Source organism: Trichechus manatus, unplaced genomic scaffold, assembly GCF_000243295.1.
Source record: "Trichechus manatus latirostris isolate Lorelei unplaced genomic scaffold, TriManLat1.0 scaffold00236, whole genome shotgun sequence".
NCBI classification, from domain to species: domain Eukaryota; kingdom Metazoa; phylum Chordata; class Mammalia; order Sirenia; family Trichechidae; genus Trichechus; species Trichechus manatus.
In genome coordinates this window covers 1,090,712-1,118,038 of record NW_004444172.1, presented here as the reverse complement: position 1 = coordinate 1,118,038, position 27,327 = coordinate 1,090,712, and the positions used below count along the sequence as shown (strand labels likewise).

The 27,327-nt window shown below is 33.8% G+C and overlaps 1 protein-coding gene and 2 pseudogenes across 1 annotated transcript; all 3 read right to left on the bottom strand.

Moving 5' to 3' along the window:
• Positions 1-1,914: 1,914 nt before the first annotated feature.
• On the bottom strand, positions 1,915-2,949 carry LOC105756913 (olfactory receptor 8K3-like; annotated as a pseudogene).
• Positions 2,950-12,541: 9,592 nt separating this feature from the next.
• Positions 12,542-13,495, bottom strand: LOC101349672 (olfactory receptor 8K3-like). The gene has a single exon (XM_004389224.1). It carries the CDS (start codon positions 13,493-13,495, stop codon positions 12,542-12,544), a length of 954 nt encoding a protein of 317 aa, XP_004389281.1.
• Positions 13,496-18,612: 5,117 nt separating this feature from the next.
• On the bottom strand, positions 18,613-26,509 carry LOC111822924 (olfactory receptor 8K5-like; annotated as a pseudogene).
• Between the last annotated feature and the right edge of the window lie 818 nt (positions 26,510-27,327).

The window sequence follows — 27,327 nt, the reverse complement described above, 5'->3', positions numbered from 1 at the left end:
ACATCATTTCAAAAATTTCTACATGCACAGTTCAGTGACATTGACTATGTAAAATAGCCAAATTTTATGGTAAAACTATGATTAGCTTTTTAAAACTCTGATGCTTCAAAAAAAATTTTTTTAAATATTTATACCATTTTAATTTTCCTCTAGCAGTTTATGAATATTCCAGTTCCTCCACATACTAACCAACTACCTGATATTCTAATAGATGTAAAGAGTTATGTCATTAATGTTTTAAATTGAAATTCATTAATTAATAATGATACTGAGCATTTTTATATGCTTATTTGCCAGCTGCATAATTTCTTTGGATGAGTTATTTTTTCATTTTATGACCATTTTTGCAGATTGTTTCTTTCCCTTTCTTTTCTTTTTTCTTTTTTTGTGAGTTTTGAGACCTCTGTATATATTATGGACAGAAGCCATTTATGAGGTATATTATTTGACGATATAATCTTATGGAATATAGCTTGTTTTTATACACGTGTCTTTTTAAGAGCAGAGGTTTTAAAATTTGATATGGTCAAAATTTTTATGGATTTCGTGTTTAGTGTTTGTCTTAGTTATCTAGTGTTGCTATAAGAGAAATACCACAAGTGGATGCCTTTAACAGACAGAAGTTTATTCTCTCACAGTTTACCCATTGCCATAGAGTCGATCCCAACTCATCTCACAGATAAGAAGCTAGAAAACTGAATTCAGGGTGCCGCCTCCTGGAGGAGGCTTTCTTTCTCTGTAGGCTCTAGGGGAAGGTCCTTGTCATCAATCATCCCCTGATCTAAGAACATCTCAGTTCTGGGATCCCCGGTCCAAAGGAGGTGCTTTGCTTCTGGTGCTTCTTTCTTGGTGGCATGAATTGCCACTCCTTTTTGCTCACTTCTGTCTCTTATATCTCAAAAGAGATTCACTCAAAATACAACCTAATCCTGTAGACTGAGTCCTTTCTTATTAACATAGATGCCTCTAATCCTGCCTCATTAACATCATAGAGGTTAGGATTTACAACACGTAGGATAATCACATTAGATCACAAAATGATGGACAAGCAGACAACCCTGAGAATCATGGCCTAGCCAAGTTGATACATATTTTGGGGGGACACAATTCAATCCATTACCAGTGTTATGTCTAGGAAATCCCCAAATGTATCTATAGAGTAAATGCAACCACACATTTTTATTATTTACTTTTTTAATAAACCAATAAGCAGAAAATAAATTCACCAAGAAATCCTAACTTTTTAATTCTATAATGCTATTGTAGGCTCTATTAGATTTTATACATGAACAATCATGTCATCTACCAATAAAAATAGTTTCACATCTTCTTTTCCAATCTGGAGGCTTTCCATTTCTATTCTTTCCATCTTCTTTTGATGCTTCCTATGTCATTTAATCTTTTGCCCATAGAATCCTTCAAAATTGCAACCCGAGGCTTGAAATTTTTCTTAAGTTCTTTCAGCTTAAGAAATGTCCAGTATATTCTTCTCTTTGGCTTTCTGATTTCAGGTCTTTATGCATTTCAATATAGTATTTTACTTTGCCCTTTAGAATCTTCTGTTCAGCTATTTTCATCATTTCTTTCATTCTCTTTAGCTGCTCTACATTCAAGAGCAAGTTTCAGAATCTCTTCTTCCAACTCAGCATACCCACTCTTCTTGCCTGATTTCATGGTTCCCAATACATTCTCAAAAAGCCAATCAACCCATGGCCTTCAAATTGATTCCAACTCATAGCGACCCTATAGGACAGAGTAGAACTGCCCACACGGTTTCCAAGGCTGTAAATCTTTATGGAAGCCGCCTGTCACATCTTTCATGGAGTGGCTGGTGGGTTCTAACCTCTGTCCTTTCGGTTAGCAGCTGAGCACTTTAAACACTGTGCCACAGGGTCCCAATACATTCTTCTGTAGTATAAAATTTACTTAATTATTATGTTTGTGATTCATCTCTCCCCTTCAAGGAAGGCAAAGGTTTTTATTCTTTTGTTCATCAATGCATTTATATTACTTAGAAGAGTGACTTAGAAGGCAATATATAAATATATGTTGAATATATTTGTGCTTGATATTCCTATTGTAGGCACACAGACAAGGTTTCAAGTCCATGATGTAGTCTATAGGAACCAGATGGTACATAAAACTTTAGAAAAGATACTGCTTATTTTTTTCCATGTCCTATGTAGGGCGAATTTTACATCTCTGTTCCTCAAGCTATAGATCGGGGATTCAACATGGAGATAATCAGAGTGCAAAATATAGAAGCTACTTTATCAGTGTAAAAGAGTGACTAGTATTGGGCTGCAAGTACATAAAGATTAAAATCCCATAGAACACTACCATCACCATCAGGTGGGATCCACAGGGGAGAAGGCCTTGTGCCTGCCCTCAGCTGAGGACATCTTGAGAATGGCTACAAGAATAAGCAGGTAAGAAACAAGAACTATTAGGAGGGATGAATTTAAATTAAAAGCTGTTACAATGAGAATGATCAGTTTGTCTTCCTGTGTGTTTGAGTAGAGCAAAGAGAACAAGGAAAGAATGTCACAGTAGAAATGCCTGGTAACATTATATTCACAGAAGGATAAATTAAAAATCTTTATGGTGATGAAAAGAGAAACAAATATGTTGTAGAAATAGGTAATTGCCATCAGCACCCAACACGCCTTACGTGACATGATGACTGTGTAGAGCAGGGGGTTACAAATAACCACATAGTGGTCATAGGACATTACTGACCATCTAGGTCTATCATGACCTATTGTGGATAGAGATATTCAGCATAGTCAATAGTTTTTATGTAGTATCATCTTGTAGATTTTCAGTATACAAAGCCAGTTCACTAAATAAATAAGATAAAGACAAACTTTCCAATATAGGTAGTTGAAAGTAAACCTATCTCCCACAACTAACTCCACGGCCTATAACAACAACAACACATAGAGATAAAGATAGAGGAAAGAAGGAGAGAAAGAGAGCTAACTGGCTATCAGTTGGGGAAAATTTGCCTCCCAAAGAATATTTGTCAATGTCTGGGACAATTTTGATGTCATGACTAGGAGAAGGGTACTACTGGTGTCTAATAAAGGACTGGGATGTTACTAAACATTCTACTATATACAGGGCAACTCCTCACAATAACAAAATTTCCAGCCCAAAATGTCAATAGGGCTAAAGTGAGAAACCCTGATATAGATGTAGGTATAGATATAGACGTAGATGTAGATGTAAATATAGATATAGAAATACTTATAGATATGGATATACTTATACTTACAGATATACTTACAGATAAGGATATACTTATAGATATATATATGCATATACATTTAGCTATACATATAGATAAACATATATATACATACACATACACATATCATATTCAAATATGAATTAAAAATAAAAAGTTAAAAATTTTAGGTGTTACATTTATGGATGGTTACTAAACTTTCTCTTTATCACTTATAAATGACAAATACACAATGGCATTTACAAAATTATAACACACGTGAATTATATTATAAAATTTTTAAAGTGCAAATTCACAAAATGTGTGGAAATATTTAATATGCCTTACTTCAAAACATTGTCCTGCGAAAGCTCTGTGCCGCAGGTGGCACAGACTGAAACAACATACTTGACAGGTATTGAACACAAGGAGAATCTAATCGATCATGGTGGGGATTATTTGTGTTTATACAGGGAAATATCCCAGGTGATAGACACATATAGTCTCTGTTTTACCTCCACTTGTGGGATATAGAATAAGATTTTTAATCTCTTTATCCACATCTTCAAAACGACTACTTCCTTTCAAGATCGTTGGATAGATAAATGAGGATTAAAAATTTCAATGTGTTTATGGTATTGAGAAATAGCTCTCAAATATCAAGTACATAGTGTTTTTTTTGTTTTTAAAAGGATGACAGTAAGTTGCCTGAAAGGAGTTTCCTTTACACATGTATATGTAAATTCCTCTTGTGTGACTTAGCTACTGTGTCAGGGCTATGATCATAAGCAGGTTGAGTAGTGTGTTACCTTTGTAACAGACCCCAGCCTTTCCCTATCCCATCCTCGACTCCATGACTAACATTGGACCATCAGTGTGCCAGTCTTTTGGATTTTATATCTTCTACTTTATTTAAAACATTTTAAGTTTACTTTAATACAAATTTACTTAAAATATGTCCTCCCCTCAGGAAAGGTATATGTCAGCATTGTATCCTTTCACCATACTTATTTATTATGTATGCTGAGCAAATAATCTGAGAAACTGGACTATATGAAGAAGAATTGGGCATCAGGATTAGAGGGAGACTCATTAACAGCCTGTGTCACGCAGATAACACAACCTTTCCTGCTGAAGTAAAGAGGATTTGAAGCACTTAGTGATGAAGATCAAAGACTACAGCCTTCAATAGGGATTACATCTCAATATAAAGAAAACAAAAGCCCTCACAACATCATGATAAATGGAGAAAAGATTGAAGTTGTTAAGGATTTCATTTTACTTGGATCCATAATCAACACTCATGGCAGCAGCAGTCAAGAAATTAAACAACCCATTGCATTGGGCAAATCTGCAGCAAAATATCTCTTTAAAGTGTTAAAAACCAAAGATGTCACCTTGAAGACTAAGGTGTACCTGACCCAAGCCATGGAGTTTTCAATTGCCTCATATACATGTGAAAGCTGGACAATCAATAAGGAAGATCAAAGAAGAATTGAGGCTTTTGAATCTACTGTGTTGGTGAAGAATATTGAATATACCACTGACTGCCAAAAGAACAAACAAATCTGTCTTAGAAGAAATACAACCAGAGTGCTCCTTAGAAGTAAGGATGGAGAGAAGACGTCTCACATACTTTGGACGTGTTATCGGGAGGGATCAGTCCCTGGAGAAGAACATTATGCTTGGTGAAGTAGGGGGTCAGCAAAAAAGAAGAAGACCCTCAATGAGTTGTATTGATACAGTGGCTGTAAAAACGGACTCAAGCGTAAGGATTATGAGGATGGCGAAGGACCCAGCAGTTTTTCATTCTGTTGTACATAAGGTCCCTATTAGTTGGAACTTACTGGATGGCACCTAGCAAAAACATGTCCTCCTCTAGGGGTATTTTCATTATAACTAACATATAGTAAGATTTTTGTAACAAATCAGATATATTTTCTCATGGAAGATCCTAAAAGAATGAGAGGAAATTTGAGCAAATTTGGAAATGTGAGGTCATTGATTTTAAATAATGAAGTTTCTTTAAAAAATTCCTTTTAGAAAAAGAGATCCTCTAGTTTAAAGGAAAAATAGGTTAAAATATATTACTCAAGAGCATAGAGACAAAATGCACTGATAAGATATACATGGATTCCTGGATTTTATTTTAACTCCTTCTGTACGTTAAGGACTCAGGTAATTCTCTATACTATTAAATAGTATATAATGCATATAAACATAAGTATACTGACATCAGAATATATATACATATCCCCATGAAACCACAAGTTAAACAAACAAAAACAAAAAAATGCCAGAGAAGAATGAAGATGACAGGTAAATAATGTAAAAGAATTAATGGTTTGAAATGATACTATTTACGATGAAAATAGCAGTACCAACGGCCTCTGAGTCGGAAATAACCAAGCTAATAGAAAAGTACAATATTATCATATTAAATTATAAAAGAGTTACAGGGGAAATACACTATCTCATATAAACATTCTTTGTAAAGTTGTGCCTTCTGACACCCTACCTCATCCCTATGCACACATATTGCTTATGTCAGAAAAGCAACTGTTGGTCTCTTCCTGCCTGGAGAAAAGGAGAACAAAGAAAGCCAAAGACTCAAGGAAGCAATTAGTCCAAAGGACTAATGGCCCACGTGAACCTCAGCATCCTGTAACGTGAGACCAGAAGAACTAGTTGATGATTGGCTACCACTGTAGATAGACCACTCTGACCAGGATCACAATAGAAATGCCCAGGTAGAATGGGTAAAAATTGTGGAATAAAATTTTAAAAAAAAGACCAGATTTACTGGTCTGAAAGAGATTGGAGGAACCGCCAAGACTACAGCCGTAAGACAATCTTGTAACATGAAACTATAGTCTCTCTTGGAGGCCACCATTCAGTCAAATAATAGATGGGGTTATAAAATAAACAATAATATCCCTGAAGAACATGCTTCTTAGAGCAATCAGCTGTACAAGACCAAAAGGGCAACACTTGCAGAAAACCAAAGATGAGAAACAGGGAGGGACAGGGAATCAGGACTAACGAAAATAAGGAACCAAGAGAGGAAATGGGGAGAGTGCTGACACATTGTGGGCATTGCAACCAAGGTCTTGGAACAATTTATGTTAAGAATCATTGATAGGCAAATTAATTTACTATGTAAACTTTCACCTAAAGCACAATAAATGTTAACAAAAATACTGAATTGGGTATCAGTAGATATTAGAATTAAGAAATGAACTATCTTTAATGAATGCAATAAAAGCAATGCAAATCTTGTTTAGTTGCAATGATAAAAGGCTGAAGAGAAAAAGCACTTACATTGATAAACAAAGACTTTTCTTTTAGGTCAGGAAAGATAAAAAGACTTTCTCTCAACAGCTTTGGAGTTCTATGGAGAGCTCCAAATTAAATTTCATAGTTTACTATCTTTGCTGAGTATCTAATTCTTACTTAATAAAGCTAAACTCTTTGAAAAAATTATGTCATCTTTCTGTCAGATTCCACTGGAAATGAAGAACATGGTATATATTACACTATCATCATAAAACTACATACTTAAACATTTCCTGAACTCCAAAAAATTTCTTCCCACATCTCAACATGTGGTGTAAGATGGAATTTGTTTCCTCATCAAGAGATTAGTAAAAATGCACATTTATAGTTATTTCAATATGCATTACTAAATTGTATTTGAGAGGGACATGAAAGAGCCTAGAGCCACTATATAACTAAGGATTTGGAAGGACATCAACACTGGAGACTGAATACCTGCAGCTTTATAATTCTGCTACAGTATTTTTTTATACTGTATATGCTCCCTTTACTTTCATATATGAGCTCTATTATTCACATAATTAGGCAACCTTGGAGGTGCAAATGGCTAAGTGCTCAGCTAATAACTGAAAGTTTGGCTGGTCGAGTCCACTCAGAGGCGCCTTGGGAGAAAGAAAGATCTACTTCTGAAAGGTCACAGCCATTGAAAACTCTGTGGCACACAGTTCGCTGACACACATGAGGTCGCTATGAGTCAGAATTGACTCCAGGACAAGTGGTTTGGTGTCTTGTTTGCTTTTTTATTCATATAATTAATTATATAAAGTAAAAATATTATTTAGCTATATGTTAATAATGGTTCAAGGATACTTATGAACATTTAGCCTCTGAAACAGAGTGAAAATATTTGAAAAAAAAATAATATGAGAAGAAGGGAGACGGATCCTACTCTTAAGAACTATTGAAAAGTAGAATGCACACAGAACTGAATCAGAAATCTGAATATTTTTCAATGACTTTGCCCTTGAATAAAGACGGGACCCTGCAAGTATCACTGAAACATTCTGGATATTGGTAAAATATGGAAACAGTCTGTCTTTTTACCTGCAGTGAAGCCTCTGTCTTGACTCCCCCATGTGTTTCTTAACACGGCATGCTGAGAACAATTTGAAGATTTTTTTCTCCCTTGGAGATTCTCCGTGAGGAGATGCCAAGCAATTTGTTGACCATTTCTGAAGCATTTGAAAGCTTAACAAAATACCTGGGTGTTGTCTGTTAATTGTCCAGGACAATTTGTATGCACCAGTGAGCAAATTTTTCTTCATATAGCGTACATGCATGTCTATATTTACCTATTTCATACGTTCTTGCATTTTACTGTTTGTTAACTGCCCATTTTTACCACACAGGGATCTGGATTAAAATATTGTATCTATAAAACAAAACCATTAATATTCCCTATTTATACAGTGGTCTCTTCAAATGGATGACAACATGAAGAGGTGTTTAAACACTTTCTTATTGCATTATTAAAAGGCTTAAATGGAAAAAAGGAATGCAATGTGCATGTGAGGTGTCACTTCCTTGTTTACTGTTGTTATTGTTGCTGTCATTGCTATTGTCAGAGTTTTTTTTTTGACCTCCAGAACAGAAATGTTACCCTTGCTTCTCATTTCATAGTTAATTGCTGTCATTTGTCTGTTTAGGTTTTTTGCCTGTTTTATTTTCCATCATTATATTTCAATAGTCTATGTTTTTACATTATGTCTGATCCTCATTCCAAAACATCTTTCTCACCGTAATACATGTTCTGCTGTGCTTGACATAATGCTCTACCATATCAAAATATGCTTGTAACGTGTGATATTTTGTGTGTAATGTTTCCCTATGAATATATATTTACTGTGCTATAAATCTTTTTGCTACATTTTGTTATAGTAAACATTAGTAATGTATCCATTATGACTTTTTTTTGCCTATTTGTCCTATATAATATTATGTGTATATATATAAAATATGTATATAACTTTAAATTTATATATATATATAGCCTACTCTTTAATTAAAGGAGCCCTGATGGTGGAATGATCAAACACAAAGGTTGACTGAACCCACAAACCATTCCAGGGAGAAAGGACCTGGCCATCTGCACCCATAAAGATTACAGCCTAGTAGTCCTATGGGGGCGTTTCTACTCTGTCCTATAGGTCCTTATGAGTCATAATCATCTCGAAGGCATCCAACAAAACAAAAATTCTTTAATGGTATATATTTTGTTCCCTCCAAAAGAACATTGTCCGACTTTCTTGTTTAGGGTATGTCATCAGGAAAGACCAGTTTCTGTAGGAGGACATCATATTCGGTGAAGTAGATGGCCAAGGAGAATGAGAGAAGCCCTCCATGAGATGGACTGACAGTGGCTGCAACAATGGACTCAAACATACCAAGGATTGTGAGGGCAGCACAGGGCCAGGCAACGTTTTCTTCTGTTTTACGTAAGGTGGCCATGAGTTGGAGTCACTCAGTGGCAGGTAACAACAACAACAACCTTTTGTGATGAACTTTTTTCACTTCACATGATTCTATTGAAGTCCATCCATGCTGTTGTGTGCATCAATAATTTGTTCTTTTCTACTGCTGAATATTATTTGATGTCTGTATTTACTACAGTTTGATTATCCATTCACCCATAGAAGGGCATTTTGGGTTGTTGCTAGTTGTTAGCTATTATAAATAATGTTTCTGTGAACATATGTGTAAGGGTTTTCGCATGGACGGAAGTTTTCATTTCTCTGGGATAAATGTCTAAGTGTGGGTTGTTTTAATTTTGACAAAGTCCAGTATATCAATTTGTACTTTTTATCCATATATTTGCATGTACCAATAATTCAGTAGTTTTTATTATGGAGTGGTATTAACTTGCTTAGATATACCACAAGTTATTTATCCGTTCTCAAGTAGATGAACATATGGGTTGATTTCGGTTTTTGAATATTACAGATATAGTTGTTATGGACATTTGTATACACATCTTTATAAGGAAAAACGCTGTTATTTCTCTTGGGTAGATATGAGTAAAATGGCTAAATTTTATGATAATACTGTGTTCAGCTTTTTAAGACCTTAGCGCTTAAAACAAATTATTTTTTATAGTAGTTACTCCATTTTAATTTTCCACTCACAGTTTATGAATGTTCAGTTTCCTCCACATACTTACCAAACACCTGATATTCTAATAGATGTATAGAGTTATGTCATTAATGTTTTAACTTGAAATCCATTGATGAATAATGAACTGAACCTTTTTAATGTGTTTATTTGTTTGCTGTATGTATCCTTTGGATAAGTTATTGTTAGTTGATTGATCATTTTTGTGGACTGTTTCTTTTCTTTCTTTCTTTTTTTTTGAGTTTTGATATCTCTCTCTGTATATATTATGGAGCCCTAATGACACAGTTGTTAAATGGCTTGGCAGCTATCCAAATAGCTGGCAGTTCAAATCCACCAGCCACTCCTCGGAAACCCTTTGAGGCAGTTCTACTCTTTCCTATAGGATTGCTATGCGTCAAAATCTACTTGATGGCAACTGGCCGGAGGTGGAGGTGGTATATATTATGAACACAGGCCATTTATGAGATGTATTATTTTTGAAAATATTATCTTCCTGAATACAGTTTGTTTTTATACAAATGTCTTTTGAAGAACAGAAGCTATGATATTTCATGTGGTCAAACTTTTTATGGATTTTGCTTTTGGTGTTATAGCTATGAAATCCCCAAATATATATATAGAGTCAATGAAAGCCCGCTTAAAATCTAAACAGAGCTTTTTTTTTTTTTTAATGAACTAATAAGCTGAAAGTAAATTCACAAATAAATGCTAAGTTAACTTTTTAGTTCTGTAACTGTATTTTAGGCTCTATTATATTTTTTACATAAAAAATTATGTCATCTGTCCCTTCTTCTTTTCCAATCTAGATACTTTACATTTACTTAATTTTGTATTGCTTTATTGTGTTGCCGAGAACATCCAGTAAAATGTAGAATAGATTTGGTGAGAGTAGATTTACTTGTTTTGTTCCTGGTCTTACCGAGAATGTATTCAGTCTTTCAAACCATGTGTGATGGTAGCTGTAGGTTGTTCATGGGTGCCCTCTATCAGTTTGAGAAAGCTCCATTTTAATACTAATTTGTTCAAGGTTTTATCACAATTATTGGGATTTTTAAAATGTTTCTCAGCATCTACTGTTATGGCATTGTTTTCCATTTCTAATTTGTAATTATGGTGAAGGTCATTAATTAATTTCTTAATGTAAAACTAACCATACATTCCTGGGGCACACCTAATTAGGTGTACTATTGTCTTTACATAATCCCAGACTCAATTTCTCAATTTTTTCTTTAGATTTTTCAACATACATGCTCTGTTGTTTTCTTTTAATGCCTTCTTCCGCACTGGATATCACAGTAAAGCTATCCTCATATAGAAAATGCAAATATACGCTTCTCTTCAGTTTTGTGAGAGAGTTTGTGTAGAATTGGTTAATTCTTTTTTGCTAAACGTTTACTACAATTTCCCAATCAAGCCACTTGGACTGATTGGGAGTGGAGTGTGTTTTAAATTTAAATTTCCATTTTGATATCCTCTGTATAAATCATATTTTTCTCATGTGTTTTCTAGTCTTTACATACATGGAAATATATCATACTCCTACCTGTATGGTCCTAACCTAAAAGCCCAGATTCGATTGTTTTTAAAGACAACCTTAGCATATCTAAAATTTAACTTCTTTCTCATTACAAATTGTTTGAATATTAAAAGAACAAAAATAGGAAAATATGCATGGAAAATTAAGAGAGAATATGGAGTAACTATGTCTAGAAATCATAACAAATACATAAAATGCTATATATCACACCTAACTCACTAGAAACACAGCATAGTCCAAACCATGGGTTATCTCCTTTTGCTTCTTCCAAGGAGAATAATCAAAATGATGAATTCAAACAATAGATTCTGATCAAAATAAAGTGCACCCTCATATTAATTTGAGAAAATTCAGCTAAACAAAAACAAGGCAACAAACCTAACTCATCATACAATAGAACTCTTATGCAAGGATACATAAACAATTAGAAAATAACTTCTAAACAAGAGTAATTATTATTTCCTAGAGAGCTAAGGATAACAATCTATGAGATAAAAGCATACAATTAGGAAGCAATATCAATCCGGAAGAGAAAAAATGAAAAACCCTGGAAACTTCTATGGTTGACCTCAATAAATGTATCTTAACTGGTATATCCACTGATAGAAAATGGCCTGATTTAAACAAAACCAGATACCGAGCTGATCCTATTGAATATATTAACTTCATTTTGTTGCTGTTCATATTAATATTATATATGCTAATAATAAAAATAACAAAGTAAACAGACTTGAAGAGGTCAAACATGAAAGTAAAGTCACTGATGATGAAAGAGAGTGATTTTAAGGTTTAGAAAGCAGACATTTGAGCAAATTCAGATGACTGAGTACTTCAAATCAACCCACTACGCTGAGCTGTCTTCCAATCAGAATAAGCCATCCGAGGAAGAGTATGAGCAATAAAACAGAAGGTATGCGTGTGGGCATATACACACACATTCTACATTGTTTTTTTTTTCCTACTGGATGAGGAAAACATCAGATATTTAGAACTCTTCCTGTAACTACTACAGTTTCACTGTCCCACTCAACATACTCACTTTTCTTCTTTAATTTTTTTAAAATCACCCTCCAGTACATTCTAATATACTTTAAAATTTCTTAATTATTATGCTTATAATGCATCTCTCCTGCTCAAGGAAGTCAATTTTTTTTTTTTTTTTTTTTTTACTGTTTTATTTATTTATCTATTTACAGCTGTTAGTGGAGTGACTGGTAGAAGGCAATATAGAAATATGTGTTGAACCTGTGTTTTTGTGCTTGTTATCTGCTCTGGAAACACACAGAAAAAAGTTTAAAGCCCTTAGCATAATTTATATGAATCATATGTTATAGTGAACTTTGAGAAAATATATTGCATAATTGTCCTAAAGTCCTATGTAAGGCATATTTCACATCTTTAGTCCTCAAACTATAGATCAAGGGATTCAACATGGGGATAACCAGGATGTAAAATATGGAAGCCATTTTATCAGTGTCAAAGGAATGGCTGGAACTGGGCTGCAAGTACATAAAAATTAAAGTCCCATAGAACACTATCACTACTGTCAGGTGGGATCCACAGGTGGAGAAGGCCTTGTGCTTAACCTTAACAGAGTTCATCTTGAGAATGGCTGCAATTATGAGTATGTAAGAAACAAGAATTATTAGGAGGGATGAAATCAAATCAAAATATGCTAAGATGAGAATGATCCATTTGATTTCATGTATGTTTGAGCAGAGCAAAGATAACAAAGGGAGACTGTCACAGTAGAAATGCCTGATGACCTTGTAGCCACAGAAGGATGAATTAAAAATCTTTATGGTTACTAGAATGGAAATAAGTGTGCTGTAGACATAGGGAATCGCCACCAGCACCCAACACATCCTTTGTGACATAATGACAGTGTAGAGCAGAGGATTACGGATGGCCACATAGCGGTCATAAGACATTGCTGACAGAATAAAAATTTCACTAGTTATGAACATAATAAAGAAAACTAGCTGTGTAGCACAAAAATAATAAGAGATTGTATTTTCATCCACAACAAAATTTACCAACATTTTGGGTCCCACGGCCGTTGAATAACCAAGATCAGTGATAGCCAGGTGTCTGAGAAAAAAGTACATAGGAGTTTGTAGACTAGAGTCTATCTTGGTGAGGATGATCATGCCCAAGTTGCTCACCACTGAGATCATGTAGATGATGAGGAACAGTCCGAACAATGGAGCCTGCAGTTCAGGGCAGTCTGTGATTCCCAACAGAATGAATTCATTCAGCACTGTTAGGTTGTGTTTGTCCATGTAGGTCTATCAGGAAACGTATTCTGGACAGAGACATCAGCATCATCAATAGCTTTTATGGAGTATCATTTGGTGGATTTTTTAGTATACAAAATCAGTATGAATAATATAAATTCAAACTTTCCATTTTAGGGTATTTGAATACATACCCAACTCCCACAAAGTTTACACACGCATATACACATTAGATAGACTGATGGATCCACTGATAGATAGATGAAACAAAAATGAATAGTATGTTAAACCTTTAGGTGTTAGGTACATGGATATTTATTGTACTCTTCTTAAAACTTTTGTTTTTTTCATATACTTAAATAAATAAGTGGATACATTTTGGATCCTCTCCTTCAAAACATTATCTTATGATAATGGATAATTATAGATGGCCCAGAATGGAACAGTCAAATACTAGACAGGAGACAGGTTTTGGATAAATATATAATTGATCACAATGAGGATTATTTGTCTTTATACATGAAAACATCCCTAGAGATACATGTATGTATATGTGTATATATATATATGTGCGTGTATATATATATATATAAAACCTCTGCTATATATCCATTTGTAACATACACAATGTGATACTTTGGGCAAATAACATAAGTTATATGAATCTTTTTATCCCCATCAGAAAAATCATATTCCAACACTTTCTTGCAGGGTTGTTAGGAAGGATAAATGAGAATTTTATGCCTCAATGTGTCTAAGATACTTGAAAATAACTCTAAAATAGTATGTGCCTAGTACTCTTTGTCTGCCTATCTATCTGTCTGTCTGTCTATCTATATATCTATTTGCCTGTCCTTCTGTCTGTCTGTATGTCTATATATCTATCTATCATATAGCTATCTATCATCATCATCTATATTTTTTGGATGTTGACAGTAATTACTTGAAATTATTTTTTTTTGTTAATTGTTTTGATCTTTAAGCTACTTACAGGTAAATTTTTCTGGACTTTGACTTAAGTTCTTTGTCACCATTTTCATGATGAATAAGTTCTTTAAGATGCTATCTTTGTAACTGACCCCAGCCCCATATTCCATGACAACTGTTCTATGACTGAAGTGTCTAAAAGTGCCATTCTTTACTTTCTTTGTTGCTCTATTTAAAATACTTTCTCCTCCAATCTGGCATTTGTGTTGTAACTGATACATTCTAATCTTTTTTGGTAACAAATCGGATATATATTTTTTCTCGTGGAGAAACCTACGATATATGAGGAAATCTGAACAAAAACTGAAACACTGATGTCATAAACTTCCCCTTGTAAAAAATTATCCTCTACTTTTTATGAAAAAAGTTTAAAAAATCCGTATATGACACAATAGCATAGGAGAAAAAGAAAATATACTGATGATGACTTCTATGTGAATTCCTGGAAGTTATTTAAAATCTTTTTGAATATGAAACATGTTCCATTAAACATTGGAACTCCTATGTGACACGAGATATCACAGATAAATTTAAGTATAATCTTTAAAAAATGTATCTGACTATAGCACGAATATTTTAAAAATAAAGGGATAGCCGTACTGGTTAATATAACAGAACTGTAGGTTGAACGCTTTGTGATCATCACTGCTTCATAACTATGTATGTGTAACTATCTATCTTCTATCTATCTACATATCTGTTTATCTTTTGACATACATCTACTCTTGAATACTGAGAAGAGCAGTCTCTGAGTAAACTATTAGCAAACAAATTCAGAAATTAAATTTCACAGCATTAGATTATAAAAGTGAATACACGAAGTCCACATTTATCTCATATAAAACATATCAAAAAATACTGGTGGAAAGCAGACAGAATTAAATAAAAAATTCTTAATATTTTGTTTAGCTTTGCCATTGACTAAAAGTGGAGTCTTGATAATGTCACTAAAACATTCGAGATATTAGTAAAACATGGCACTACATAATAAACTCTACCTTTTTCCTGTAATTAATCCGTTTTGACACCCCGTATTCTTATCATGGCATAGTGGGAACAACTTATAGCTTTCTCTCTGCCTTTGAGCGTCTCCCTGAGGAGATACCAAGCAATGTGCTAATTATGTCTGAAGCACATGAAAGCTTAACCAAGCGTCTAGGATGTCTGTTAATTTTGTAAACAATTTGTATTAGCCAGGAAGTAAGTTTCTTTTAGATACATTTATTCATTTATTCTCAGTTAATTTTCAATATGTCCCACCCAGGGATCTGGATTAAAATATTTTGCCGTTAGGGCAGACCACTCAATATTCCCCCATTTCCGTAATGTTCTCAGATTAAATATAATTAATACACTTCATATATATGCTATGTCATTTATTTGTGTTTTTTTCTATATTTTCATTATTTTTTTTACTACAAGGACAGATATTAGCCACTCCAACTCCTCCTCTTATTGTAAATTGTCTGTTTAAGACTTCTTTCTCATTTTATTTTATTAGATTAAGATATTTTATTTTATTGGCATGACTCAAAAATATAAGAAACAGCTGCAAACATCCATTAATAATCAGAACATGGAATGTATGAAGTATGAATCTCGGAAATTGGAAATCGTAAAAAATGAAATGGAAAGCATAAAGATGGATATCCTAGGCCTTAGTGAGCTGAAATGGACTGGCATTGTCCATTCTGAATTGGGCAATCATATGGTATACTATGGCAGGAATGACAATTTGAAGAGGAATGTCACACCTGTCGTCAAAAAGAACATTTCAAGATCTATCCTGAAGTACAATGATGTCAGTGATAGGATAATATTCATATGCCTACAAGCAACACCAGTTAACGCTACTATTATTCAAACTTACACATCAAACACTTATACCAAAGATGAGAAAGCCTTACTAGTCATCAACCACAATATTGAAGGACTTATATCACGCACCAAATGGCTGCTATCTGTTTAAGAGATTAAGATTTCTATCTTAAATTAGAAAAATGTATAAACATGTATAATAAAATTTTTTCAGATTTATATTCCCTTCCATTATATCACCAGGACCAGACTTACCCCCAGGAGCCCCTAGACGGTGTAAATGGTAAATGGTTAAGTGCTGGGCTACTACGAAATAAGTTGGCCATTCAAATCCACCCAGAGGCATCTCAGTTGAAAGGCTTTGTGATCTATTTCTGAAAATTCATCCACCGAAAACCCAAAGGAGCACAGTTCTTCTCTGATACACATGGGGTTGTCATGAGTCAGAACTGACTCAAAGGTAACTGGATTAGTTTTACATTTTTTAGGATCAGACTTACTCCCACTAACAACTAGAAAATCACAAAAAAAAGAAAAATGTAGGAGACAAAAGTATTCAGACATTCTATAACAAGTAGAACAGGAGTTAGATTCCTAAGAGACAGGGAACAAAGAGCGTAAGTCTCATGATGTTCCTGGGTACCTGGACTGAGCCAGTTTCAGGACTTCAGGCACTTCTGGACTTCAGGGCACTCCAAGCAAACAAGAATGAGCTCTTTGAACCTAGGAGATACGTATTGGACTTTGGGGAGACGGTGGTAGCTGAAATTTGCCAGCGTATTGTACTACCTCGAGTCAAATTCTTTTGAGCTCACATTGTCCATTTTGGTTAATTTTTTGATTTTGTTAACACAGTCGCAAATGCCGTAGACCACATTCGTCTAAATTTATTTTGGATTCCTCTAATTGTTTATATGATAACTCTGTATATTATATGTATGCTACTTGTATGGCAATATTATTATACTCATTAACAATATAAATTAAAACTATCCCTAAATCGGTAATTTTATTAATAAAGGTGGTGGTAAGATTACAGATAAATAATTTTCTGTTTACTTCTCTTTTCCTATAGTAGTTTCCCAAGCTTGTCACTTTGATTCCTCAAACTGTTTCAAATTGTACCAAATTATGTTATCTTTCTACATTTCTGATGATGTTTCTGTTTTAATTCATTATTGGGTATTGTGTATATTTCTTAGCTCTGTCAGATATTATTTGATTCCTAAGGAAATGAAGAAAAATGCACTTTAGATGTGCTAAAGTTTGTACTTCTCTGTGTTGGTGGCACAAATGCCTGTGGAAACCAAGCCAAAATCAACAAATGGAATAAGAAATACTGCCAGCATTATGTTAAAAATTATCCACATGCTTGTTTTATAAGCCATCATATTTAACAGTTCACAAGGTTTTTTTTTTTAGAATAATTCATTCTATGTCAAGGCAAAGCAAGAAGTAAAAACTGTTTTTTCTCTGCTTTGTGTAAAGAATGGAACTTGATTGAGAATTTTATCTTGTAATTATACTCTTCATTTTAAGATTGTTTAAGATTAAAAAAGCATTAATTATAGGAAGATTTTTTTTGTTTGAAATGAACAAGAATTTGAAATAAAGCAAATATTTGTCCCCAATCTTAGTAGTAACTAAGAATAAAAATTAGTAGTGAGTAAGACGCAACAAAGGACTCAAACGTGCCAACAATCATGAAGATGGCGCAGGACAGGGGAACATATTTTTCTGTTATACAGAATATTGCTGTGAGTCGGAGGCAACTCAATAGCAACTAACAAAAACAAGAAAAAAATAAAATAATTGCAGAAGTGTATGTTACTTCAGAAGAATGCATATTAATTCAACAGAATTTAGTTCCCTATCTTTTTAAACATTCTCTACTAATGAATGGTACCATTTTCAACATAATGCTTTTTATATGATATGCAATGTTCAGCAAAAAAAAAACACAAAAAAACTCATACTCAACCTGTTAACATGATGTTCTTCATCTTTACTAATACAAAATTGTCCAAATTCATTAAAAATACGAGTTAGAATATGTGTAAATATTTTCTTCTGTCTCTGACAATAATTTTTTACCATAAAGTTCTCTATCAGTTATCACTTATAATAAATCTTGGGAAGGTAATGACATTAAATTTGAAATATCAAATGTGATCATTCATATAAATTTGAATAAATATAAAGGAAACAATCTACTTTCCTGTGCTTTGTAATTAGTCTTCGCTCTGGTACCAAAAAGAGTGAAATTATGTATGCTAAAATATTATTGCATGACATTTGCATTTTTAATAGGTTATTAGAAAATAGTGTATATTGAACACTAAATATAAAATTGATTCTTAATAACTCTGTAGAGGACTTTTTTTTACTTCTTTATTCTTTAAATTGTATATGAAGGGGTTAAGCATGGGGATCGATAAAGTATAAAACATAGAAGCTATTTTTTCATTATCAGAAGAATGAGCAGATTCGGGCTGCAGGTACATAAATAGTACAGACCCATAGGACACAGTTAAATGAGAACCACACATGGAGAAAGCTTGTATCCTGTCCTCAGCAGAATACATTCAAAATATGTCTATTACAATCAGCATATAGGTCAGCAGAACCACCATGAGGGTGGAAATCACATCAAATTCTGAAAACATTATGATCAACAATTCTACTTCTCATGCATTTGAGTAGAGAAAAAGTATAAAGGGAAAATTATCACGATAGAAATGACCGACAACATTAGTACCACGGAAGGTGGATGTAAATATCTTACTAGTGAGCATCAGAGACTAAAAGGTACTGAAGAGGCATGGAATATTAACAAACACATGGCAAAGTCTCTGTGACAAGACAATATTGTAGAGCAGAGGGTTACAGATGGTCACATAGTGGTTATAGGCCATGTTTGCCAGGATGTAAATTACACAAATAATGTACAAAAAGAAGAAAACCATTTGTATGGCACACACATAGAATAGAAATAGAAATAGAAAAATAGAATAGAAAATAGCATCTTGATTCAAAACTAAATTTACTAGAATCTTGGGATATATAATAGTAAAATTACCAAGATCCACCAAGGCCACGTTTCTGAGAAAAACTATATAACTGTGTTATTCCGGAATACACCCGGTCAAGATGAACATGCCCAGGTTGCCCATCACTGTGATCATGTAGTTGATGAGCAAGATGCCTAGAAGAGGGGGCTCAGGTTGCTTTGTGACTCTTATTAGAATGAAGTAAGCCAGAGCTGTTAGATTCTGTTTTTTTTAGTCAGTTAGCTCCTCTAGGAAAAAACAGAGGGGTAGATATTACTTTTCACTTGGTATTATCTAAACAAATTATACTATTGAATTGAGATTTTTTTTTCTTCAGATAGAAAAATCATTTGTACATTTGATTTTAAGCTAAAGTAGCTTGTAGAAGGTCCTACTTCTCAAAATTGGAGGATGCATATGCTATTCATTATACACTGTTATGACATAGTTTCAGCAATATTTGGAAAGTATGCATTTATATTAAAACCATGTAGTTGTTAATATAGAGAAAATGTTGTTGTTGTGAGGTGTTGACCAGACGGTTGCAACTCATAGTGATACTGTGTACAACAGAATAGAACATTGCCTGTTCTTTCCCCATCCTCACAATTGTTGCTATGCTTGAGCTCATCATTGCAGCCAAGGTGTCAGTTCATCTCCATGAGGGTCTTCCTCTTTTTCGATGACCCTCTACCTTACTAACGATGATATCCTTCTCCAGGGACTGGTCCCTCCTGATAACATGTCTAAAGGACATGAGATGAATATCACCATCCTCACTTCAAAGGAGCATTCTGGCAATACTTCTTCCAAGACAGATTTATTTGTTCTTCTGGCAATCCATGGTATATTCAATATTCTTCTCCAACACCATAATTCAAAAGCATCAATTCTTCTTTGGTCTTCCTTATTCATGTCCAGATTTCACATGCATATGAGACAATTGAAAATACCATGGTTTGGGTCAGGTGCATTTTATTCCTCAGTGACATATTTGCTTTTTAACACTTTAAATAGGTCTTTTGCAGCAGATCTGTCCTGTGACATCCATCATTTGATATCTTGACTGCTGTTTCCTTGGGCGTTATTTGAACATCCAAGTCAAATGATATCCTTGACAATTTCAATATTTTATCTGAGTATCATGATGTTACTTACTGGTCCATTTGTGAGGATTTTTGATTTCTTTATATTGAGGTGTAATCCACGCTAAAGGCTGTAGTCTTTGATCTTCATCGGTAAGTGCTTCAAGTCTTCACTTTCAGCAAGCAAGATAGTGTCATCTGCATATCACAGGTTGTTAATGAGTCTTCCTCCAATCCTGATGTCATGTTCTTCTTCATATAGTCCAACTTCTCAGATCATTTGCTCAGCATACAGACTGTATAGGAATGGTGAAAGGATACAACCCTGATTTTAAACCATGCAGTATTCCCTTGTTCTATTTGACAGACTGCTTCTAGGTCTATTTACAGGTTCCACATGAGCACAATTTGTAGTTGTTGTTGTTAGGTGCCGCCAAGTCGGTTCCAACTCCAGAGACCCTATGGATAGCAGAATGAAACACTGCCTGATCCTGCCCCATCTTCAGAATAGTTTTTACGCTTAAACCAATTGATGCAATCACTGTGTTAATCCATCTTGTCCAGGGTCTTCCTCTTTTTCACTGACCCTCTACTTTACCAAGCATGATGTCCTTCTTCAGGGACTGGTCCTTCCTGATAACATTCCCACAGTATGTGGACAAAGTCCTTGCTTCTAATGAACATGCTTGCTGTAGTTCTTATATGACAGATTTGTTCATTCTCCTGGTAGTCCATGGTATATTCAATATTCTTTGCCAAAACCATAATTCAAAGGAATCAATTCTTCTTGGGTTTTCCTTATTCATTGTCCAGCTTTCATACACATATGAGGCGATTGAAAATGCCATGGCTTAGGTAAGGCTCACCTTAGTCCTTAAAGTGATACCTTTGTTTTTTTAACACTTTGAACCTATACAGAAGGCTATGATCTTTGGTCTTCATCAGTAAGTGATTCAAGTCCTGTTTACTTACCCTGATGCACACTTTTCTTTACTTTAAACCATGTAGTATCCCCTTGCTCTGTTCAAACAACTGCTTCTTGGGCTATGTACAGGTTCAGCATGAGTACAATTAAATGTACGGAAATTCTCATTCTTCTCAGTGTTATCCTTAATTTGTTATGATCCACGCAGTTGAATGCCTTTATACAGTTAATAAAACACAGGTAAACATCTTTCTAGTGTTCTCTGCTTTCAGCCAAGATCCATCTGACATGTCCTCTTCTGAATCCAGCTTGAATTTCTGGCAGTTCTCTGTTGATGTAATGTTGCAACTGCTTTTGAATGATCTTCAGCAAAATTTTACTTGCTTGTGATATTAATGATATTGTTCAATAATTTCTGCATTCTGTTTTATCACCTTTCTTTGGAATGAGCACAAATATGGATCTCTTTCAGTCAATTGGCCAGGTAGCTTTCTTCCAATATTCTTGGCATAAACAAGTGAGCGCTTCCAGCATTGCGACCTGTTGAAACATCTCAACTGGTATTCCTTCAGTTCCTGGAGCCTTGTTTTTCGCCAATGCCTTCTGTGCAGCTTTGACTTCTTCCTTCAATATCATCTATTCTTGATCATATGCTACCTACTGAAATGTTTGAATGATGATCAGTTCTTTTTAGTACAGGGACTTTGTCTATTTTTTCTACTTTCTTTTGATTCTTCCTGCATCGTTCAATATTTTGCCCTTGGAATCCTTCAAAGTTACAACTCATGGCTTGACTTTTTTCCTCAGTTTGTTCAGCTTGAGAAACTGGGAGCATGTTCTTCCTTTTTGGTTTTCTAACTCCAAGTCTTAGAACATTTCATTTTAATACTTTGTCTTCTTGAGCTGTCCTTTGAAATCTTCTGTTCAGCTCTTTTACTTCATAATTTTTTCCATTTGCTTTAGCTATAGTATGTTCAAGAGCCAGTTTTCAGAGTCTCTCTTGACATCCTTTTTGGTCTTTTCTTTCTTACCTGTCTTTTGATGACGTTTTGTTTCCTTCATGAAAGGTGTCCTTGATGTCATTCCACGTCTTCTCTGGTTTCGGTCTTTAGTGTCCAATTATTCAAATCTATTCTTCAGCTGGTTTCTAAATTTAATTGAGATATACTCAAGGTTGTACTTGGACTCTTATGGGCTTATTTTGATTTTCTTCAACTTCAATTTTAACTTGCATATGAGCAGATGATCTTCTGTTCCAAATTCGGCTTCCAGTCTGGTTCTGATTGATGATATTGACTTTCTTCATTGTCTCTTTCCACAGATGTAGTCAATTTGATTCCTGTATTTTCCATCTGGCAAGCTTCATGTGTATAGTCGCTGCTTATGTTCTTGAAAAATGTTATTTGCAATAAATAAGTCGCTGGTCTTGGAAAATTTTATCATGCAATCTCCCAAGTCATTTCTATTACCAAAGATATACTTTCCAGCTGATGTTCCTTCCTCTTTGTTTCTAACTATCACATTCCAATAGCTAATAACTTTCAATGCATCTCGATTGCATGCTTAATCAATTTCAGACTGCAGAAGTTGGTAAAAATTTTCAGTTTCTTCATCTTTGGCCATAGTGGTTGGTGTGTATTAGTAATGTGTAATTGAAATGCACATAGAAAATAGTGAACTTTAGACTTTGATACAGACAATAAGATACATTATTATCTGTGATCCACACAAGCATCATGCTGTTTGGAATGGCACAAATTAATGTATGAAATTGAACCCTCAATCAATAAAATATCAGTTTTCTCAATTTCTTTTGAAGTCTTGGAGTACGTTCCTACTTCTGTGACTATTTTGCCTTTGCTAATTATTTAATTTTTAATAGTTAGCTTTCATTTTACCTTACTCTAACCATGTTTTAACCAATTATAACAAATAAGAAAGGTAGTGTGTATGTCTTTAAGTCTTTCAAATTTGTTCTTTTTTTTTTTTCAAATTGTTTGAGGTATTCTAGTTTCTTTGTCCTTCAAATAAATTTTAATATCAATTTATTTCTTTCTTCTGTTGGGATTTGTTCAGCATTTTTTTTCAATCTCTAGATCAGTTTCACATCTTAACAATATTGTGTATTCCAGTCCATAAGCAGGACATACTTCTCCATTTATTTATCACTGATCGCTTTCATCAGTGTTTTGCAGCTTCTATCATGACAATCTTGTATATATTTTATTTCATTTATATCTAAATATTTCATGTTGTTTGGTTTATGTAAATTGCAATTTTATTTCAACTTTCAATTGTTTATTGCTAATATACAGAAAAAAATTTGATTATAAATGTTGACTTTGCATATTATGACATTGATATAACAAATTATTAGTTTTCTAATAACTTTCACAGATTCTTTTCTTACAGAAACAATCATGTCACTTTCAAATACAAATGATTTTATTCCTTTGTTTCAAATATGTGTCTTTTTATTAATTTTCCTTACCTTATTGCCCAGAGTGGGACCTCCATTATGGTGTCAAATAGACATGGTGACAGCAAATGGCTTTATTTCTCACCCGTGATGTAACTCATTTCATCCTTTCATGATTAAATGTGATGTCATCTCTGGTTTTTTATAGATACATTTTATCTTTTTTTATGAAATTCCCTCTATTCTCAGTTTCCTGAGAGTTTATTTTTACTTCTTGAATGGATAGGAAATTTTGTAAACTATTTAGTGCATCAAGTGAGAAAATCATGTATTTTTTCTTTCTTTATTCTGTTGATACAGCAAATTACATTTAATGATTTTTAAATGTTAAACTTGCCTTACATTCCCAAAATAAACCTCCTTTGATGATGATGTCTTACCCTTATTATGCATGTTGAATTAATTTTGCTAATATTTTATTGAGGATTTTTATGTCTATGATCATGACAGACGATGATCTCTGGTCTTCTAGTAATACTTTCAATGTTGGTCTCATTTTGGTGTCTGGGTAATGACAGATTCCTAAAATGAATTCAGAAGTGATTTTTGCTCTCCTACTTTCTGGAAGATATTGTTTAGAATTGGTACTTGTTTTTAATTAAATGTCAGTAGAATTTTTCAATGACTCCATAAGGCCCAGAGTTTCCTTTTTCAGAAGGTGTTTTGTTTTATTGTCCTATATTCATTTATTATTATTAATTAATCATTTTTATAGATTAAAAAAACCCATCAGGTTATCTATTGCAAATGAGTTAGTTTTGTAGTTTGTATCTTTTAAAGATTTTGTCCATTTTATCTATAGTCTATAATTCATGAGCAAAATTTTGTTTCTAATATTCCTATATTATACTTTTAATATCAGTAGAATCAGCAGTCATGTGTTCTCATGTATTCCTCAAATTCATAACTGTGTGTCTTTTTTTTAGTTTCTTTTTCTGCTTAGCTAAAATTTTTTAATTCTTATTGATCTTTAAGAACCAGCTCGGGATTTCATTGATTCTTATCCATTGCTTTTTTGTTTTCCGTTTCATTGATTTCTACTGAGAGTGAGAGAAAAGATAACTACATGGTGTTATGGAAAAATTTTAATGGTGATGGAACTTTTCTATATTTTAATTGTTATAATCAGAAAGCTGAGAATAATACTTTGAAACTGTGAATTTTACTGTGAGTAAATTAAGCTCAATAAAAATGGGCATGTTAAATGAATACCAAGCTAATAAATGTAGATTTACATATATTAGAAAGTATACTTTGGGTAAACTTTTAGTAATTGTAATATTAGCAAAAATTTCTAAATGTTCTTTCCCTCAATTCTTATTATTTTGACATTGACTCATGTCTACAGCAACAATTTTGCAATATTTCATATATTTAGTTTCGATCAAGGAATAATTTTTTCTCTATATTTCTCTGACCAATCTGAGCAATCCTGATGGGTTTTACATTAATTACACTTTTAGGTCACCTTCTCATATCTTCCTTGAGACCAAAATATTCATGTTTTATTTTCATTCATCTTGACAAGTGAAGTTATGAATCCTTTATTACACCATGTAGCTACTTGAGGACACAAAGACTAAGACCATGTTCAGCATACCACACATCAGTCATGTTATTTTAACAGAACTTCCAAACAAAAATGTCCTCTTTTCTTTTACCATACGTTTCCTGAAACTGGAAGATTAACTAAAAAAACAAACAAACAAAAAAAAAACCCGTTGCCCTCAAGTCGATTCTGACTCATAGCAACCACATAGGACATAGTAAAACTGTCCCATAGATTTTCTTTCTGAGTGGCTGGTGGATTTGAACTGCCAACCTTTTGTTAGCAGCCCTGCTCTTAACCACTGTGCCACCAGAAGAGTAACTCAAAGATGTCTGTTACTCTAAAAAATGCATGGGATTGTAAGTCAGGAGAGACAAATGAAAGAAAAGTCAAGGAGGCCATGAAAAGTAATTACATTTATCATAGTTATAGTTCCCAGAGACAAAGAGCCACATCATGCCTTCATTCAGACCACACATGGGATTATATCTTAGGACAAGGTAACAACAAACTGGAATTGTAGGAGATGGCTTATGTATGGCAAGCAGAGTTGGGTTAGCTAAGTTTTTCATATTTCATGGGTGTTTGGCATTTTGAATAATTCTATGGACTCAAGGAGTATATGTGCCTAGTTATTGGGTATCTGGCCACAGGGCAATTAAGATGGGTACATATTGCCTCAGGGGAGTGAAGACCTAATAAGTGAGTGGGTAGACAGTGGACCTAATCAGCTGCTCAAGAAAGAGAACAGACTGGCATTCAGCCAGGGACTCAAAACTGTCAACACAGCATTTAAAGAAAATGGTATTGCAATTGACCGCTTGATATTTTGACATCAATTCTGAGTTTGAATATTTGAGTAACCTGAACAGTTGAGAAGATTGTCAAGGAATAGGGCATAAGTTTCCCTAAACATTGTGTAAAATGCTTATTATGACAATAAAAAAGGAGGAAAATAAGTAGAATTATAAAAAGTTTTTTCCCCTTTATATAGTATTAGCAAAGCAAAAAATCTGAAGTTTTTGGGATGTCTAAAAACATTTTGGAGTTAAAGAATGAGGGATTTTTTTTTTTTTTAATGATAATAATATCTTGGTGTACTTCTTGTGTCAAAAACTTACTTGTATTTGTTTGTAACCAGTGGAAGGGGTAATTGTGGTGATCATGGTTAGAGGATACAAGGTGAGAAATTATAGTGGAAAACTAGAGTTGAGGAAGTCAAAGAAAGCACTTGGAAGTCCGAGGTCCTCTCCTCAGGAGGTGAAGAGTTGGATTAATGAGACATTTGCTTTCTAGGGAAAAGTGATTGTTATTGTTGTGAGTTGCCATTGACTCTGCTCCAACTCACAGTGACTTTATGCATAACAGAATGAAATTTTTCCTGATTCAGTGCCATCTTCATGATCATTGGTGTATTTGAGTCCAACGTTCAGTCATTGTGTCATCCATTTCATCGAAGGTTTCCCTTATTTTTGCTGACCTTCCACTTTACCAAGCATGATGTCCTTTTCTAGCGGTTGGTCTTTCCTGATTATGTGTCCAAAGTAAGTCAGCCCAATCTTGCCATCCTCACTTCAAAGGTGTATAATTGTTGCATTTCTTCTAAGACTGATAAGATTGTTCTTCTGGCAGTCCATGGGTGATATCCTTTCTTTTAAAAACTTAAAATAAGTCTTTTGCAGTGGATTTGTGCAATGTAATACATCATTTAATTTCATGACTACTGATCCCATGGGCATTGATTGTTGATCCAAATAGAATGAAATCATTGACTTTTTTCCTCTATTTATTATGATGTTTTTTGTCACCTATTTGTGAGGGTTTTAGTTTTCTTTACATTCAGGTGTAAGTATGTACTCAAGGGAAATTCAAATGTGAGTCCACACAAAACTCATATATAACTCTTTATAGCAGTATGATTCATAATAGCCAAAAAGTGGAAAAAAAACCCTCAAATTTCCTTCTTTGGAAGAAAGGATAAGTA